Source organism: Eucyclogobius newberryi, unplaced genomic scaffold, assembly GCF_026437365.1.
Source record: "Eucyclogobius newberryi isolate DKJ021-1_F unplaced genomic scaffold, fEucNew1.0.hap1 SCAF_21, whole genome shotgun sequence".
NCBI lineage: Eukaryota > Metazoa > Chordata > Actinopteri > Gobiiformes > Gobiidae > Eucyclogobius > Eucyclogobius newberryi.
In genome coordinates, this window is record NW_027315846.1 from 5796292 (window position 1) to 5815764 (window position 19473).

General features: G+C 44.9%; 1 protein-coding gene across 1 annotated transcript in view; it reads left to right on the plus strand.

The window, feature by feature from the left end:
• Window positions 1-19473, plus strand: part of LOC140370977 (isthmin-2-like) — a 50728-nt gene that overhangs the window by 19960 nt on the left and 11295 nt on the right. Inside the window, exons 2-3 of the mRNA XM_072458259.1 lie at window positions 5876-6118; window positions 12301-12604. Coding sequence (XP_072314360.1) covers window positions 5876-6118; window positions 12301-12604 — 547 coding nt within the window. The remainder of the gene's footprint in view (window positions 1-5875; window positions 6119-12300; window positions 12605-19473) is intronic.

Sequence of the window (19473 nt, forward strand, 5' to 3'; positions counted from 1 at the left end):
TCACGCCACATTTCGTCCCGTGCTAAGTGTCCCTCTCACGCCACATTTCGTCCCGTGCTAAGTGTCCCTCTCACGCCACATTTCGTCCCGTGCTAAGTGTCCCTCTCACGCCACATTTCGTCCCGTGCTAAGTGTCCCTCTCACGCCACATTTCGTCCCGTGCTAAGTGTCCCTCTCGCGCCACATTTCGTCCCGTGCTAAGTGTCCCTCTCGCGCCACATTCGTCCCGTGCTAAGTGTCCCTCTCGCGCCACATTCGTCCCGTGCTAAGTGTCCCTCTCGCGCCACATTCGTCCCGTGCTAAGTGTCCCTCTCACGCCACATTCGTCCCGTGCTAAGTGTCCCTCTCACGCCTAATTCGTCCCGTGCTAAGTGTCCCTCTCACGCCACATTCGTCCCGTGCTAAGTGTCCTTCTCACGCCTCATTCGTCCCGTGCTAAGTGTCCTTCTCACGCCACATTCGTCCCGTGCTAAGTGTCCTTCTCACGCCTCATTCGTCCCGTGCTAAGTGTCCCTCTCACGCCACATTCGTCCCGTGCTAAGTGTCCTTCTCACGCCTCATTCGTCCTGTGCTAAGTGTCCCTCTCACGCCACATTTCGTCCCGTGCTAAGTGTCCTTCTCACGCCACATTTCGTCCCGTGCTAAGTGTCCCTCTTACGCCACATTTCGTCCCGTGCTAAGTGTCCCTCTCACGCCACATTTTGTCCCGTGCTAAGTGTCCCTCTCACGCCACATTTCGTCCCGTGCTAAGTGTCCCTCTCACGCCACATTTCGTCCCGTGCTAAGTGTCCCTCTCACGCCACATTTCGTCCCGTGCTAAGTGTCCCTCTCACGCCACATTCGTCCCGCGCTAAGTGTCCCTCTCGCTCCACATTCTTCCCGTGCTAAGTGTCCCTCTCACGCCACATTTCGTCCCGTGCTAAGTGTCCCTCTCACGCCACATTCGTCCCGTGCTAAGTGTCCCTCTCGCGCCACATTCTTCCCGTGCTAAGTGTCCCTCTCACGCCACATTCGTCCCGTGCTAAGTGTCCCTCTCGCGCCACATTCTTCCCGTGCTAAGTGTCCCTCTCACGCCACACAGGCATCGTACGTGTTCTCTACATCGTGCACAGCTCAAGCTACGCCAACACTTCCACCGTGCGAGTACTCGACACGCAAAACCACCTCGCAGTTTAGCGCCGGGCCAATTATACGCTGGGAAATGTTTGACACCGGCCTTGGATGTTAAGTGCGTTAGTTCCGTGGTGGTTTGGAGGCGGAGCTCACAGCGAGAATATCCCGTGTTCGACTCCTGCCTGGACTATGTGCCGGAGTTTGTCTCAGCGTCCTGGTTTAAACGTCGGCGACAATGGTAGAGGTGGGAGATGTATTGAAAAGTTGATATAATTGCGATTGATGTTTGGAAAATGTGTAAAATTAGAATGTCAAGTGCGTCGTCGAAATCAAAACGACTGAGAATGACATTAAAAGTGACCGGTGTAGTCAGTGTAATCTCCCAAACAATGATGTGAAGCAGAGGCGTCCAAACTGTTTTCACCAAGGGCCATATTTTGAAACTTAAACGGGGCAGAGGGCCACAAACAACTTGACAATGTCGAATTTGTTGAATGACAAAGTGAATCATTCGAAATTTTGCATTTGACATAATTGCGATGAGCCTCCACCTTTAATTAGACTTGGAACATTAATATTAGGTCTGTATAACATCAATATGCCTAAATTTTCCCAATTGTACAGTAAAAAGTACTAGTTTTTGGATTGGGCCAACATAGCAGGAAGCTGGAGGGCCCAAAAAAAATTGGTCAGAGGGCCGCATTTGGCCCCCGGGCCCTAGTTTGGACATGCCTGGTGTAAAGTGATATCTCTGCCATTTTGTGGTTATTCTCTGGTTCATTCACGTTTTGTTTGATACTTGAACCTCAACCAAGACTTTTTGAGGCACATTATTGATGCTGAATATCATTATTCGTCCAAATGTCTTCTGCTATCTGCATTTTTGTCAGTGCCCACCCTAATGGCGAAGAAAGTTGGGTGACATTTGCCTTTGAGGTTAGTAAAGTCCATCTTAACTTTAACAAACGTCGAGATCCTTCTTTAGGACCTTTTCACGATCATTGGTGTTTATTTCTTCCCTTTTTCAACCTAAATAGAGAGCTACATCTGGCATGAAACATTTAGCAAACCCACACACTCAAGGTCAATATTTTTTAACCTTTTTTGATTGACGACACACGTGGCAATCGTGTAATTGTAACCGTGTTTTATTCTTTTGCAATAGCGGCCGGTTTTTTTGCGCCTTTTCCGGATCAGTGGTTCCCGCGGGGCACTCGGAAATGTATTGCACGAAATAACTTAAACAGATTGTATTCTTCAAAGCTCGCCGGTCATCGCTCAAGGCACGCTACTGTTCCCTGACACGCCGGCTGAAGAAGGCACGTGGCAGAGTGGCTAGTCTCGCCTCACGGCAAGAAGGTCACAGGTTGGACTCCCGGACACACGTTCCTTTTTGGAGTTTGCATGTTTCGTCCTTCATCTGAGCATCAAGCAAAACCGAAACATGCACCACATCACAGACTTTAACAGACTTTTTAAATCCAGGCTTAAAACGTATTTATTCAGACTGGCTTTTAACACTCTGTAATGTAATGACACTCTATTTTGTTTGTTTGTTTGTTTGTTTTTACTTAGTTTTGTATTGCCTTGATTCTTATTGTGAAGCGCTTTGGTCACTTTGAGCGTCGTAAAGGGCTCTATAAATAAAGGGTGAATTGAATTGAACGCACCAAAATTAAAAAAAAAAATCCTCCAGCTACGGTGGTCCGGACCGAGCCTGGCTCAAGATCCGGAGATGGGCCCCTTTCATTTATCAAGAATATGTGTTATTGATAAATGTGAATATAAGAATATGTGTTATTGATAAATGTGAATATAAGAATATGTGTTACTGATAATGTGAATATAAGAATATGTATTATTGATAAATGTGAATATAAGAATATGTGTCACTGATAAATGTGGTCCACACTCTGTATCGTTGAGTCTTGCGTGGGATCGAGGGTCAGGTCACCTCCAAAATGAGATCGAGCTCTAATCTTTGCATCCGTGATGGTTGTTTTATCTCTTTTGCTGATCTGATTTGATGATGATGATGATGTGCGTATGTGTTTGTCACTGCCTTTAACAGGATGTGCTTTGTAAGTGTTCTGGAGGTAGGGAAAGATTCCTCTGTCAGGGAGAGAGATTTGTTCACTGTGCACGTGAATAAACTCCACCTTTTGACAGAGACAAACTCCGACAGTTTGCCGCAGTCGCATTGAGGGACGGGGGACGGGTCAAATGCACAAGACAGATTTCCTTATGTTCCTGAAACCGAGGCTCTCGCTGGCAGATAAGTAGGTTCGGATCACTTTCAGACGCAGTGGGGAAGCTACTCTTGAGCCGGGACTTTAATCAGGAGTTCCTAATTGTAGGTTTAGCTTATAAAATGTACGTCTTCACTTTATGGAGAGAACAAGAGCGCGCAGTGAAACCCCATCGAGTTGTTGTGAATTCTTCGACAGACCAACTACTTAATGCCGCTGTAAGAATAGCTCCATGTTATGAGTCTGTGGGACATGCGATGCTCAGCTGGTCCTCTTGAGTTGCACATAAAAATCTTTGACTCATTCCTATCGGCGCTCACACTTAGCGGATACCGACCTCATTACGAAGTGGGACTCGAATCGGGCCCCGGTCTATATTTAAACCAGTCTTTTGAGTCGTCGTGGCAATTGTTCCTCAGACGTGCAGTCATCGCACGCGGTTCTATAAAGGAGCTCAGAAGTGGATCCGAGCACGTACGGTTACTGCTGCGTGCGGGCGAATGTGCCGTGCTCAACGCAGCGACGGGAGCGATGGCGAGAAAGCGGTTAGAGCTTCTATTCCTGCTCGTGTTGTTTATGTGGAGTTTGCGTCGTCTTCCCGTGTCTCATCGGGTTTCCTCCAACAACAGAAAAAAACCCTGCACAGTTGACCCAAGATTCCTCCATCTAGGAACTCCTCGTGACAGATAGAGTTGGGTTCACGGGCGGTGCAATTTCATATAATTTTCAGACGATTAAGGTTGAATTTGTCATTTAGTCTTTATTCTGATTCATCCAAGAACAGACATTTCATCTTGAAATGCAGTTTAAAATAATAACAGATGAGAGAACATGGTGAATAGGTGTACGTATGCTAACGCTAACACCTTCAGCTACATGAGGCACAGACAGAACATTGCATTTAGTTACGTTAACATACCAGAAGTGTCTGGTATGTTAACGTAACATATGAACAGTTATTCAGATAACTATAGCATAAAGAACATGCTAACAAGTTTACCAAAGCATCAGTTTTATCCCAAATCACTAAATCCATTGAATTCTTCTTCCTCTGTGTCACTTCTAAACAACTCCTCAAACTCCAGAGGTAGAGGAAGTGCAGATTCTTCTTCTGCGTCGCTTAGAGCCTAGAGCGCCCTCTTGTGGTTGCCAGTGTGAAAATGACGAATAATATCACATATAAGTCGCTCTGGAGTATAAGTCGCACTTTGAACTTGAAGATGGACAGATCTGGTGGACACTGGGACAGATGGGATAGAGAGGGGAATATGCCTGACCTCCACTTTGGAACTACTCAATTCCTTTTTCTGTTTAGTTTTCTGTATTATAAAATTAAGAACTTAATACATCAACATGTCCTTTTTGCAGTGAACTTGAGGCGCTGCAGACACGCCCAGAATTGAGTTTGTCACACGAGGACAAGAAGATCATTTTCAGGAGAACCTAGCCAAAGTTTCAGTTTGACGTAGAACTCAAAGGAAACACAATCAGACACGCTCCGCACGTTTACACAAAATGTCGACAATTCTTAAACGCTCAATATTAGTTATTGCTTGGAAATGATTTGCGATGCTTCGCCATCTACTGAACTCAATCACGGCTTTACTTTGGCGGACCCAGACTCAACCCGCAGAGTGGTTCCATCTGGGCGCCGTTTGTAACACGTGGGAAACGAGAGCAATCACAAAACCATCTTTTCTCAGATTATATTCGTAGTCGAATTTTGACCCGGTTCCCAGACACTTTGCCGTAATTGTTCGGACTGTTTTCTTTACCTTGAGCTGAGAGCTGTTCCCTTACTGTAAAATGTAACTGGGAACACGCAAAGTACAGTGTACAAAGAGGATCTGTACAGTCTTACACTTTCAAGTAAAGAATAAGAGAGAAAGAGAAATAGAGGGTGAGGAATAGAGCTGGATGAAATATTAAAGTGCTTTATCGCCCTCTCCTGAACTGAAACAAAGTCATACATACTTTAAGGACACATACCATGCAAACTTATGGTCCTGGAGTGCGCCGCTTTGTTGTCAATACCTGTTTAGTATGTTAACTGCAGGTTCTCGAGGAGGACCACGCCCTCTCCACCTCCGTCTTCGGACCACACCTCCATTACCCAGAAGCCTTCTTATACCAACGCTTCAGTCACAGCTTGACTCTGGTCTATAAATGATCGTTTTTTTGCGCTTCTTCGCGGTTGCGTGGTCCTTGCTAGATCAATATTGCAATTTAAATGACCAAAATGTACAATAAAGGTCCAAAGGTGTCGTGGATTGTATAGACTATAGTATATCTGAAATAAGTTGGATGTTCTATCGTTTCTTTTGGCCGAACGTGTTGGCAGAAAAGGGGATTGTTGGTGGGCAAACGTCGCTACCAACTGAGCTATTGCTGCCCATATGAAATAAAAAGGATTTCAATAGTTTAATACATTTCTTTTGCTCAAGGAAAATGATGAAAAATAAGATAATATTCCTCAAAGTTCATATTCATCTTTGTTCTTTGTTGTCTTGCAGGCGTCCTCCGATCACACCGACGTCCCGCAGAGTCTGCAGGAGCTGGTGGAGGAGAACCTTCTTCAGACCCTGCCCTCCTCCTCCTCCTCCCCTCTGTCCCGTCAGCGCTGGCCTCACCCGCGTCACCCGGGGGTGCTGCCTCTGCCCGAGCCCCACGAGGACCCCGCGCCCTTCATACTCGACATAAGGAACTTCCCCGAGCTCGCCAACGCAGACATGAGCTCTCAAAACCCCAACATACAGGTACAGACGTCCAACGCCTCGATTTTCAGCCAGACAACTAGTGTGTGCCTTAAAAAAATGGCAGATTTGCAAATTTCAATCAATAATTTAACAATTTGGAGTGTCTCGAGAAACTTCTTCACCAAAAAAGAAAGAAAAACCATCACCTTTGCCAAATGTATAGACTATCTCTGTATCTCTGTGTGGACACGTGGGGGTCTCTGTGTGGACACGTGGGGGTCTCTGTGTGGACACGTGGGGGTCTCTGTGTGGACACGTGGGGGTCTCTGTGTGGACACGTGGGGGTCTCTGTGTGGGTCCACGTGGGGGTCTCTGTGTGGGTCTCTGTGTGGACATGTGGGGGTCCCTGTGTGGACACGTGGGGGTCTCTGTGTGGACACGTGGGGGTCTCTGTGTGGACACGTGGGGGTCTCTGTGTGGACACATGGTTGTCTCTGTGTGGACACGTGTGGGTCTCTGTGCGGACACGTGGGGGTCTCTGTGTGAACACATGTGTGTCTCTGTGTGGACACGTGGGGGTCCCTGTGTGGACACGTGTGGGTCTCTGTGTGGACACATGGGGGTCTCTGTGTGGGGACACATGGGGGTCTCTGTGTGAACACATGTGTGTCTCTGTGTGAACACATGTGTGTCTCTGTGTGGACACGTGGGGGTCTCTGTGTGGACACATGGGGGTCCCTGTGTGGACACATGTGGGTCTCTGTGTGGACACGTGTGGGTCTCTGTGTGGACACGTGGGGGTCTCTGTGTGGACACGTGGGGTCTCTGTGTGGACACATGGGGGTCTCTGTGTGGACACATGTGGGTCTGTGTGGACACGTGTGGGTCTCTGTGTGGACACGTGGGGTCTCTGTGTGGACACGTGGGGGTCTCTGTGTGGACACGTGGGGGTCTCTGTGTGGACACGTGGGGTCTCTGTGTGGACACATGGGGGTCTCTGTGTGAACACATGTGTGTCTCTGTGTGGACACGTGGGGGTCCCTGTGTGGACACGTGTGGGTCTCTGTGTGGACACATGGGGGTCTCTGTGTGGGGACACATGGGGGTCTCTGTGTGAACACATGTGTGTCTCTGTGTGGACACGTGTGGGTCTCTGTGTGGACACATGGGGTCTCTGTGTGGACACATGTGTGTCTCTGTGTGGACACGTGTGGGTCTCTGTGGGGACACATGGGGGTCTCTGTGTGAACACATGGGGGTCTCTGTGTGAACACGTGTGGGTCTCTGTGTGGACACGTGGGGGTCCCTGTGTGGACACGTGTGGGTCTCTGTGTGGACACATGGGGGTCTCTGTGTGGGGACACATGGGGGTCTCTGTGTGAACACATGTGTGTCTCTGTGTGGACACGTGTGGGTCTCTGTGTGGACACATGGGGTCTCTGTGTGGACACATGTGTGTCTCTGTGTGGACACGTGTGGGTCTCTGTGGGGACACATGGGGGTCTCTGTGTGAACACGTGGGGGTCTCTGTGTGAACACGTGTGGGTCTCTGTGTGGACACGTGTGGGTCTCTGTGTGGACACGTGGGGGTCTCTGTGTGAACACGTGTGGGTCTCTGTGTGGACACGTGTGGGTCTCTGTGTGGACACGTGGGGGTCTCTGTGTGGACACGTGGGGGTCTCTGTGTGGACACGTGGGGGTCTCTGCGTGGACACGTGGGGGTCTCTGTGTGGACACGTGGGCCGAGTCCAAGGACCCGGCTCTGCTCTGAGGCTCAGTGTCAGGCTCTGCAGATGGACAGGATTAAAGCCTAATCCCTGGTTCCACTGTGACCTGCACTCTCTCTTTCTCTCCTCTTTCTGTCTCTTTCTCTCCTCTTTCTGTCTCTTTCTCTCCTCTTTCTGTCTCTTTTTACCCTTTCTGTCACTTTTTACTCTCTTTCAGTCTCTTTCTCTCCTCTTTCTGTTTCTTTTTACCCTCTTTCAGTCTCTTTCTTTCCTCTTTCTGTCTCTTTTAACCCTCTTTCAGTCTCTTTCTCTCCTCTTTCTGTCTCTTTTTACCCTCTTTCAGTCTCTTTCTCTCCTCTTTCTGTCTCTTTTTACCCTCTTTCAGTCTCTTTCTTTCCTCTTTCTGTCTCTTTTTACCCTCTTTCAGTCTCTTTCTTTCCTCTTTCTGTCTCTTTTTACCCTCTTTCTGTCTCTTTCTTTCCTCTTTCTGTCTCTTTTTACCCTCTTTCTGTCTCTTTCTCTCATCTTTCTCTCCTCTTTCTGTCTCTTTTTACCCTCTTTCAGTCTCTTTCTTTCCTCTTTCTGTCTCTTTCTCTCCTCTTTCTTTCTCTTTCTTAAGCGGTTTCTTTCTTTCTCATTTCTAATTTTCTCTCTCTCTCTCTCTCTCTCTCTCTCTCTCTCTCTCTGTGCTCTTTCTCCTCTCTGTCTTCTACCTCCCGTCTCTTTCTCCCTCCCTCTTTTCCGTTTTGTTTTTCTTTCTTTCTTTGCTCCCTCATGCTCGCTCTCTCGCTCCCCTCTTCCGCCCCCTCTTGTCCCTTTGCCCCCTCCATTTCACTCGCTCCTCTCGCCTTCTCATTCTCTCTTCTGCCTCGTCTCTCGTCTTTTCCCACTTTTTGTCCTTTCCTCTTTCTCCCGCTCGTCCCACTCTCGCTCTCCTCACTCTCCCTCCTCCATATCCTTCCTCTCTCTCTCTTGTCTTCCTCTGCCTCTCTACTTTCTCCCCTCCCCCTATCATCTCTCTTCTTTCCCCCCTTTTTGTCCATCCCTCTCTGTCTTACTCCCTCTCATCTCGCCTCCTCTTCTCCACCCTTCCTCTTTCTTCCGCTCGTCTCTTTCCTCTCTCCTCTCGCTCCCCTCACTCTCCCTCCTCCATGTACTTCATCTCCCTTCTTCCTCTGCCTCTCTAATTTTGCCCCTCACTCCCTCATCTCTCTTCTTTTCCCACTTTTTGTCCATCCCTCTCTATCCCACTCCCACTCGTTTCTCCTCCTCTTCTCCCTCCGTCCTCTTTCTCCGTCTTGTCTCTTTCCTCTCCACTCTCTCCTCTCTCTCTCCCCCTTCTATATGTTTCCTTTCTCCCTCTCTCATCTTCCTCTGCCTCTCTAATTTTGCCCCTCACTCCTTCATCTCTCTTCTTTTCCCACTTTTTGTCCATCCCTCTCTGTCCCGCTGCCTCTCGTCTCGCCTCCTCTTCTCCTCCCTTCATCTTCCTCCCTCTCGTCTCTTTCCTCTCTCCACTCTCTCCTCTCACTCTCCCCCTTCTATATCCTTCCTCTTTCCCTCTCTCATCTTCCTCCCTCTCGTCTCTTTCCTCTCTCCACTCTCTCCTCTCACTCTCCCCCTTCTATATCCTTCCTCTTTCCCTCGCTCATCTTCCTCTGCCTCTCTCATTTCTCCCCTCACTCCCTCATCTCTCTTCTTTTCCCACTTCTTGTCCATCCCTCTCTGTCCCGCTCCCTCTCCTTCCTCCTCCTCCTCCTCTTCTCCTCCCTTCCTCTTCCTCCCTCTCGTCTCTTTTCCCCTTCACGCGTCCCGTCTTTCAGCATCTGGTTTGATTCATGGCCTGTGCTGCTCGGTGCAGGACCTCTGACTGTGGACAGGGACCTGCAGGAAAACGACGGAAAAAATACGAGGAAATCCAAAACAGATCCAGAAGTATCGACCGGGGAATGATAATGATGTAAATGAGATGTAAATGAGATGTAAATGAGATGTAAATGAGAATGCAAAGGGAATAAATGACAGGCCTTGGAGAAACAAAAGCAACATTTATTTTATTTGGGTTACTTTTTGGATGCTCCCGTTTCTCCCGTCAAGTCCCGTAAATAAAAGGCGACATATGTGACAGTGAAGGCTGAGCAATATAAAACAATGAATAGTAAACTAATCAAATATGGCATGCATAGTTTAAAGACATTATTAATAAAAGGAGGTAAAAAATAATACACAGATATTTACACAAAAATGGACAGACGGTCGAAATAGTGCAGAAAGTGACCAGTGCGTGAATAGTATTGGTTGAGTGTAGTTAAAGTGGGAGGAGTTAAGTGGCTTAGAGTCCAACCAGACAAAAAATGAATAAAAAATAAACAAAGTGAGTGAATTTTATGGTGGTGTCAATTTACGTCCTGATTCTCTGATTTAATAGCATTCGATTACAAAAACTAAAAACAACAACAATAAAACAATATATTAACATATGAAAATAGCAAAAGACGTGTCAAATGTTGTTGGAAGATTTGTACAGGCCAAGATCGCCTGCTCAGTTTGTCCTTATGCTGTCTGTTTTAAAGTTGCACTGTGTAACTTTTCTGGTGGAGGCGAGCGCACTCAAGATGGTGTGTTTCTGCGAGGTGTTTGTTTAAAATGACCTGCAAGTGACAGACACACAAGTGGGAAAGTCGTTATTTTATTACCTCTTACGCCTCATGAGAAGCTGCAGTGAAAAGCAAACTACAAAAACAGCACAAAAAAAAACATGTGATGCCAAGATTGCGAGCTGAACGGCACAATTGACTTATTACCGTATTTTCCGGACTATAAGTCGCACCTTTTTTCATAGTTTTAGCTGGGGTGCAACTTATACTCCAGAGCGACTTATATGTGTTATTATTCATTATTTTCACATGACACCCACAAGAGGGCGCTCTAGGCTCTAAGCGACGCAGAAGAAGAATCTGCACTTCCTCTTCCTCTGGAGTTTGTGGAGTTGTTTAGAAGTGACACAGAGGAAGAAGAATTCAATGGATTTAGTGATTTAGGGTAAAACTGATGCGTTGGTAAACTTGTTAGCATGTTCTTTATGCTATAGTTATCTGAATAACTGTTCATATGTTACGTTAACATACCAGACACTTACCACAGTTCTGTCTGTGCCTCATGTAGCTGAAGGTGTTAGCGTTAGCATACGTACACCTATTCACCATGTTCTCTCATCTGTTATTATTTAAACTGCATTTCAAGATGAAATGTCTGTTCTTGGTCTTGGATTTTATCAAATACATTTCCTCCCAAAATGCAACTTATACTCCAGTGCGACTTATATATGTTTTTTTCTTCTCTATTATGCATTTTTTGGCTGGTGCAACTTATAGTCCGGAGAATACGGTAAATTAAATCCACTATAAATGTCTTATAGTGGTATTTCAGCTGCTCTGAGACCTCCTGCAGCACAACAAAAAGCAAAGCATCAGCGGCGCAGACACGGCCTCGATTAGATCAGAGAAAACTGAACAAGGAGCTCTTTATAAACAGCTCGAAGTCACAAACATTTTTGCGTTCCGTCCGGACTTGCGAGCGCATTTCTCAACGTCCGCGGCCCTTTTATCGCCTCGTTCGCGCCGCGATAGGTCCCTCTCCCTTTCAGACGCACAATCGCTTTCTTTCACGGAGCGGGTTTCACGATCTGATCTCGGAGTAAATAAACTCCAGCCCGGGCCGACAACACCGCGACTAGAACGGCGGAGGTCGATAGATAAGAGAATGTAGATGTTTGTTGTATTTCGATGAGTAGAGTTTGCAGTCTAAAGGCGGTGTGTTTGGTCTGGTTAAAAAAAAAATAATAAAAAAAAAAATACATGAATAAACAAATCAGCTTGTACAGGACTAAATTGTCCATGAAATAGGTTTAAAATATATATATATATATATATATATATATATATATATATATATCTTAATAAAAAAAAAAACTCATTGGTTTGTACAGGACTAAATTGTTCATGAAATAGGTTTAAAATAAAAATAAAAATCTTAATAAAAAAATAAATACGTGAATAAATAGCTTTAAAAATAAATGAATAATAATCTTTATTAAAAAATAGATACATAAATAAACTCATCGGCTTGTTCAGGACTAAATTGTCCATGAAATAGCTTTAAAAAATATATTTTAATAAAAAAATAAATACATGAATAAACTAATTGGCTTGTACAGGACTAAATTGTTCATGAAATAGCTTTAAAAATAAATAAATAATCTTTATAAAAATATAACTACATAAATAAACTAATCGGCTTGTACAGGACTAAAATAAGAAACAAAAAATCGAAACTTAGGACTATATTATATCCATTATTTTCCATTTTCGAGTAATGTTTGACTCAGTTTTAGCACAACCGCTCTCAGACAATCGTTCTAAACTCCAGCGCAACAGTTTTTCAGTTGTTTGTGGGCGGAGCTGGACCGAGAAAGCTTCTTCTTCTCCGCTCTAACCCCGCCCTCGCCTCCGTCAGGTCACGATCGAGGTGGTGGACGACACGCAGCCGCAGACCGAGGTGGAGATGGACTTGGCCAAGGACGGCCAGCGGAACGACTGGTCCGCGTCCTCGTCCGAGTGGGCCAGCAGCCACAGGAAGCTGTTCTGGCCCCTGTTCTGGGAGTACCCGGAGCGGCTGGGGAACGGGCTGGAGGGGCGGGACGGCGCGGAGGAGGAGGAGCCGGACCCGAGCTACGGCGCCGAGGAGGAGGAGCCGGCGCCGAGCGGAGTCGGGGCCGACTGGGGCGGCGACTGGAGCAAAGAGTGGAGGGACAGCTACGGTGAGTTCAAGGGCCGTATCGGGAATTACGCCGTCGATGCCGTTTTTAGTCGACCGACATTTTTAATCGTCCACTTATTTATTTATTATGTGGATTATAAGGATTTGTGTGAGAAAGACACGGAGTGAAGTAGTTGAAGATGTGGAAGTAGTGACTGATTGTTATTAACATCACGACCAAAACAACAGTGAAATCGTACATTTTCTTCCTGTTTTTAACACGTTGCCTCATCATGTGACCTGTTTTATCAAATCAAACTTTACCAATGAAACAGCAAGATAAAAAATGCACTTTACATTTACTGTTTTGAGAAAAGGCTGAGCAGAAAGGACTTCATTTTGCTTCTAAATCGTCACATTTCCTTTAAATTGGAACTGAAAAAGCCTGATTTATTAACGATTTTTCACTTTTCTATCAATTTAATAAAAAAAAAAGAAAAATAAAAGGCTTCTAAAAATGTCACAATTTCATTTTTTTTTGTGATCGATTAACCTAATAATTGTGACATCCCTATTTTTGAGTAAATCAAGAGTTTATTCCATATTTTTACATCCAAATGCATTTTTAAATCACTTTTTGGCTTAAGTAATTATTTTTGCTTTAACTATAGACCTGTGTGTGCAGTTTGAGTCGAGACGTTCAGACTGTAGAGATGCTGAAATGTTTAGACCTTTTGCCAGTTTCACACCGCTGCAGTCGCCCTACAGCTCCAACGATGAGGTTATTAATTGTCCTGGTTCAATCCTAATGTAAACTTGTCCCTGTTCTAGTCCTGTTCTAGTCATGTTCTAGTCCTGTTCTAGTCCTGTTCTAGTCCTGTTCTAGTCCTGTTCTAGTCATGTTCTAGTCATGTTCTAGTCCTGTTCTAGTCCTGTTCTAGTCCTGTTCTAGTCATGTTCTAGTCCTGTTCTAGTCCTGTTCTAGTCCTGTTCTAGTCATGTTCTAGTCATGTTCTAGTCATGTTCTAGTCCTGTTCTAGTCCTGTTCTAGTCATGTTCTAGTCATGTTCTAGTCCTGTTCTAGTCCTGTTCTAGTCCTGTTCTAGTCATGTTCTAGTCCTGTTCTAGTCATGTTCTAGTCCTGTTCTAGTCCTGTTCTAGTCCTGTTCTAGTCATGTTCTAGTCCTGTTCTAGTCCTGTTCTAGTCCTGTTCTAGTCATGTTCTAGTCATGTTCTAGTCATGTTCTAGTCCTGTTCTAGTCCTGTTCTAGTCCTGTTCTAGTCATGTTCTAGTCATGTTCTAGTCCTGTTCTAGTCCTGTTCTAGTCATGTTCTAGTCATGTTCTAGTCCTGTTCTAGTCCTGTTCTAGTCCTGTTCTAGTCATGTTCTAGTCATGTTCTAGTCCTGTTCTAGTCCTGTTCTAGTCCTGTTCTAGTCCTGTTCTAGTCATGTTCTAGTCCTGTTCTAGTCCTGTTCTAGTCCTGTTCTAGTCATGTTCTAGTCCTGTTCTAGTCCTGTTCTAGTCCTGTTCTAGTCATGTTCTAGTCATGTTCTAGTCCTGTTCTAGTCCTGTTCTAGTCCTGTTCTAGTCATGTTCTAGTCCTGTTCTAGTCCTGTTCTAGTCCTGTTCTAGTCATGTTCTAGTCCTGTTCTAGTCCTGTTCTAGTCCTGTTCTAGTCCTGTTCTAGTCCTGTTCTAGTCATGTTCTAGTCCTGTTCTAGTCCTGTTCTAGTCCTGTTCTAGTCCTGTTCTAGTCATGTTCTAGTCATGTTCTAGTCCTGTTTTAGTCCTGTTCTAGTCCTGTTCTAGTCCTGTTCTAGTCATGTTCTACTCCTGTTCTAGTCCTGTTCTAGTCCTGTTCTACTCCTGTTCTAGTCCTGTTCTAGTCTTGTTCTAGTCATGTTCTAGTCCTGGTATAGTCCTGTTCTAGTCTTGTTCTAGTCATGTTCTAGTCCTGTTCTAGTCCTGTTCTAGTCCTGTTCTAGTCCTGTTCTAGTCATGTTCTAGTCCTGTTCTAGTCCTGTTCTAGTCATGTTCTAGTCCTGTTCTAGTCCTGTTCTAGTCCTGTTCTAGCCCTGTTCTAGTCTTGTTCTAGTCCTGTTCTTGTCCTTTTCTAGTCCTGTTCTAGTCCTGTTTTAGTCCTGTTCTAGTCCTGTTCTAGTCCTGGTTTAGTCCTGGTTTAGTCCTGCAAGATCTGCAAACCAGGACTAAACCAGGACTAAACCAGGACTAAACCAGGACTAAACCAGGACTAAACCAGGACTAAACCAGGACTTAACCCTCATTCAAATGGGTTTCTTGGTCCTAAATTGAGCCCGTTTTAGTCCCGATGTGGATTCAGTTTGGTTTAGTTTCAGTTATTGACACAATCTATATAAAACTTCTCCCGAAAACACGTTCAAATGCGGCGAATACGTAGAGCAGGTTTTCGAGGAGGAAACGACGTTAGAACTCGTACATTAGAGAAAAACGTGAGACATTTGAGGAGTTTATAGTTGAAAAAGCCTTGAACACGTGTTAGAAATCCTCCCGTCGCATCGGTCGTTCAAAGCCTCAAAACCGGGTTCATGTGACGTTTTCGCCCGTTAAAGCGCCGCTTGCGTAGAAAAAGCACGACTTGGGATCGGTACATGTTTTGCTTCTGTCGTCGCGGCGCTTTGAGTGCGATGATCCCGCCGCCGACACGCTTCACGTTCACGCTGCACGTTCACGTTTCACTTTTGCACATAAACAAACAGCCGAGACGTGATTTATGACGCGCTCTCCACTTCCAACGACCGTTACCCAAACATGTCCCACCGCGAACAGACACAAACACTTAACTCACTGGAAACACAGCCACTGACTGGATATGTTAGAGAAACAAGGACTTGAACCCCAACTGTACGGGCTATACCAGGGCTAAACCAGGGCTAAACCAGGGCTAAACCAGGACTAAACCAGGGCTAAACCAGGACTAAACCAGGGCTAAACCAGGGCTAAACCAGGACTAAACCAGGACTAAACCAGGGCTAAACCAGGACTAAACCAGGGCTAAACCAGGGCTAAACCAGGGCTAAACAAGGACTAAACCAGGGCTAAATCAGGGCTAAACCAGGGCTAAAACAGGGCTAAACAAGGACTAAACCAGGGCTAAACCAGGACTAAACCAGGACTAAACCAGGGCTAAACAAGGACTAAACCAGGGCTAAACCAGGACTAAACAAGTACTAAACCAGGGCTAAACAAGGACTAAACTAGGGCTAAACAAGAACTAAACCAGGACAAAACCCGGAATAGATCTGCAAACCAGGACTAAACCAGGACTAAACCCGGAATAGATCTGCAAACCAGGACTAAACCAGGACTAAACCCAGAATAGATCTGCAAACCAGGACTAAACCAGGACTAAACCCAGAATAGATCTGCAAACCAGGACTAAACCAGGACTAAACCCGGAATAGATCTGCAAACCAGGACTAAACCAGGACTAAACCAGGAATAAAACCAGGACTAAACCAGGACTAAGCCAGGACTAAACCTTCAGATTTGACCAGATATCACGGCCAAACGAGATCTGTAAACACTAAACCAAAAGTGAACACGGCCAAACCAGGGAAAACGCTGTGGGTGAACGAGGAACTAAACCGGACTGAGCCTGACAATTAGACCAGGACTAAACCAGGACAATACAAGGTTTGTGCTTGGACTAAACCAGGTCTTAAGTATCCTCGTGATTTATGAAGGCCTCGCTGCTTCCAAGGACCGTTACCCAAACATGCCAGACCACGCTAACAGACACAAACACACACTTCACCCACTGAAAACACAGCCACTGATCGCCTTATTAAACCATTCAAACTAAATGGAATAATCACCGATTCCCAATGTTTCTTCTGCCAGTGACCCCTATTTTACCCGAGAATACCACCCCAAATGTCCTTCTCCTGCCTGAGAGGCTACTGTCTGAAAAAATGTCCAATCTGCTCCGAAAACAGATTTAATTCTTTCCCAGAATCCACTTCATCCGCAGAACGATATGGGCCTTTGCAACTTCAGAGGCGGTTCTTAAAGGCATTTACACAAAGATCACCACTAAGAGAAGCAGCTACACACACCAAACTTTACAATCTTGAACTTAACAAGATTTCGACGGAACGTACAGAAGGATTTGAACCTGGCTCGGTCCATTTTTCCGATTGTTCCGATTTTTATGTCCCAAATATCTGCTCGTTTGGCTGTTTTTACACATAAAAGGCCTTATTTCTATATGAAAACATGGCATGATGAAAACATTCTAATACATGACCGTCTTAAACGTGTGTCTTGGGGTGTTCATCAATATTTGTGGCCAACATTTGCACGTAAAAAAGCAAAAACGTACATGCACAGGCCCAATTTGAGCGTGAAGGGCGAACGTTATTTCCAACTAACGTCTAACCATTATAAACATGAACAGAGTCTTAGCTACAAACAAAGACTCGTGTCACAGTTCTGCCTTTGCCCTTTTGTCTATCCTCAGTCCAGTTCCATTCCGGTCCATCTTTTGCTTGCTCTCTTGTTTCCCTGCTCTCCACAGCTGCCTCGCGTTCCCTGATCGTCCCAGGGTCACCTCCATACGCTCCTCTGTTCACTCTGTCTTTGCTGGATTGTTGTCTAGTCATGAAAGACATAAAGCGCTGCAGTTATAGCTCGTCATCTGCCTTTGTGTTTGAAAGCTGATCCTGCATTACTTCCTGTTGTTCCCCGTTGGAATATCCGTTTAGAGCAGGGGTGGGCAATTATTTTCCTACAAAGGCCATATTTGAATCCAGACAAGTCTCAAGTCGACTTTGAGAAGGTCAGAACTGATGGTTAAGTGTAGTTTAATGCTTCCTTTTCCGTGTCATTCAACCAACGGAAGAGCCAGGGAAGAACAAAATAAAAAACAGTTACATTTTGTCCGTAAATTCGCCGTATTTCTAGCTCATTACAATATTTATTTTATTAAAAACATATTTGTCAATTAAACGTTTAAAATCTTTCATGAATACAGTCGTTTTTACTACAGACCTCGTTCCCCTGTCGACCGTAGCTAGATCCTTGAGTTTTGTCCATGTTTTCACCATTTATTGTTCACTTTACTTTGCGTCTTTTCCTTTTAATGTCAAGTAGACTTTCTGTTTTACAACCACTTCCTGTTACACAAAAATAAAAGCAAAGCCTTGCGATACAACATAAATGTGTCAAATTGACCTTTATACCTCGGAACACGACCACAGACTGAGCCGCCGTGGGAGAAGAAGAACCAAGCTTCGTGCAGTATTGCCCCGTGGCCTGTAGAGGTCACTAAATAACACTGACTTTAGCCACGCTTCAGCAGCCGCAGTGAGGGGAAAACGGGTTTATTTGGATATATTTGGGAACAGTTTGAACACAGTTGTGACGCACTGTCATTTTAGATTTTGGTTGCCTTGATTGCCCTGAACGAATGCAAGAGGGTCTAAACGAGGTCCCGATCAGGTCTGCGGCGCTAAACCATGGCCTGAACCTTAACGCAGACTAATGCAGGTCTACACCAGGTCGACACAGGTCTAAACCAGGTCTACGAGGAGTAAAGTCGGACTAAAGTTGGTCTTAAGTCGCCACAGGACAGATTTAATCGCTTCTGAAAGACTTGATTTAAGACTTTGGATTTGGCCTGCGTTGTTCACAGCTGAAAGTGACACGGCTCGCAAAAGTGTTGTTTTTGTATCAGGCTTCAGCCCTTTTTAGTCTACACTTCAGCCCTTTTTAGTATACACTTCAGCACTTTAGTCTAGCTGGCTTAGCTCGGCATATTGTGGAAAATATAGTGCAGTAAAGATCAGATTAACAGCGTTGCCGTGGTGCGGTTAATCTGTAAAGTGGCACATGTAGGATTATATTCCAGAGCGTTTCCTGCCTCTAAATCATGGTTTCCTGGGGTCTCGACGTCGCCAACTGCAAACATGAGAACAAGGAAAGAAAATTCAAACAAAATTCAAACAAAATTGTCGCACTGTTGTCAAGATATATTTGGGAAACGCACTTTTTTTTAAATTAATCGTTCCAAATCAAGAACAGGACAGGGATGAGGTGGACTAAAGCGCCCCGACTCCCCATGATCAGGACCAAACTAATCCTGAATGATGCAATATTATATAATATAATAATTAAACATGCAAAAATGTGCTTTTTACTCATCTTTGATTGTGATTTCGACTGCGTTTTCCAGATCTCTAATGTATTTGTATGTGTGTGTTTGTATGAGTGTGTTTGTATGAGTGTGTTTGTATGAGTGTGTTTGTGTGTGTGTGTTTGTATGAGTGTGTTTGTGTGTGTGTGTGTTTGTATGAGTGTGTTTGTATGAGTGTGTTTGTATGTGTGTGTTTGTGTGTGTGTGTTTGTATGAGTGTGTTTGTGTGTGTGTGTGTTTGTATGAGTGTGTTTGTATGAGTGTGTTTGTATGAGTGTGTTTGTATGAGTGTGTTTGTATGTGTGTGTTTGTGTGTGTGTGTTTGTATGAGTGTGTTTGTATGTGTGTGTTTGTATGTGTGTTTGTATGAGTGTGTTTGTATGTGTGTTTGTATGTGTGTGTTTGTATGAGTGTGTTTGTATGAGTGTTTGTATGTGTGTGTTTGTATGTGTGTGTTTGTATGAGTGTGTTTGTATGTGTGTGTTTGTATGTGTGTGTTTATGTGTGTGTTTGTGTGTGTGTGTTTGTATGAGTGTGTTTGTATGTGTGTGTTTGTATGTGTGTGTTTGTGTGTGTGTGTTTGTATGAGTGTGTTTGTATGAGTGTGTTTGTATGTGTGTGTTTGTATGAGTGTGTTTGTATGTGTGTGTTTGTATGAGTGTGTTTGTATGTGTGTGTTTGTATGAGTGTGTTTGTATGAGTGTGTTTGTATGTGTGTGTTTGCATGAGTGTGTTTGTGTTTGTATTTGTGTGT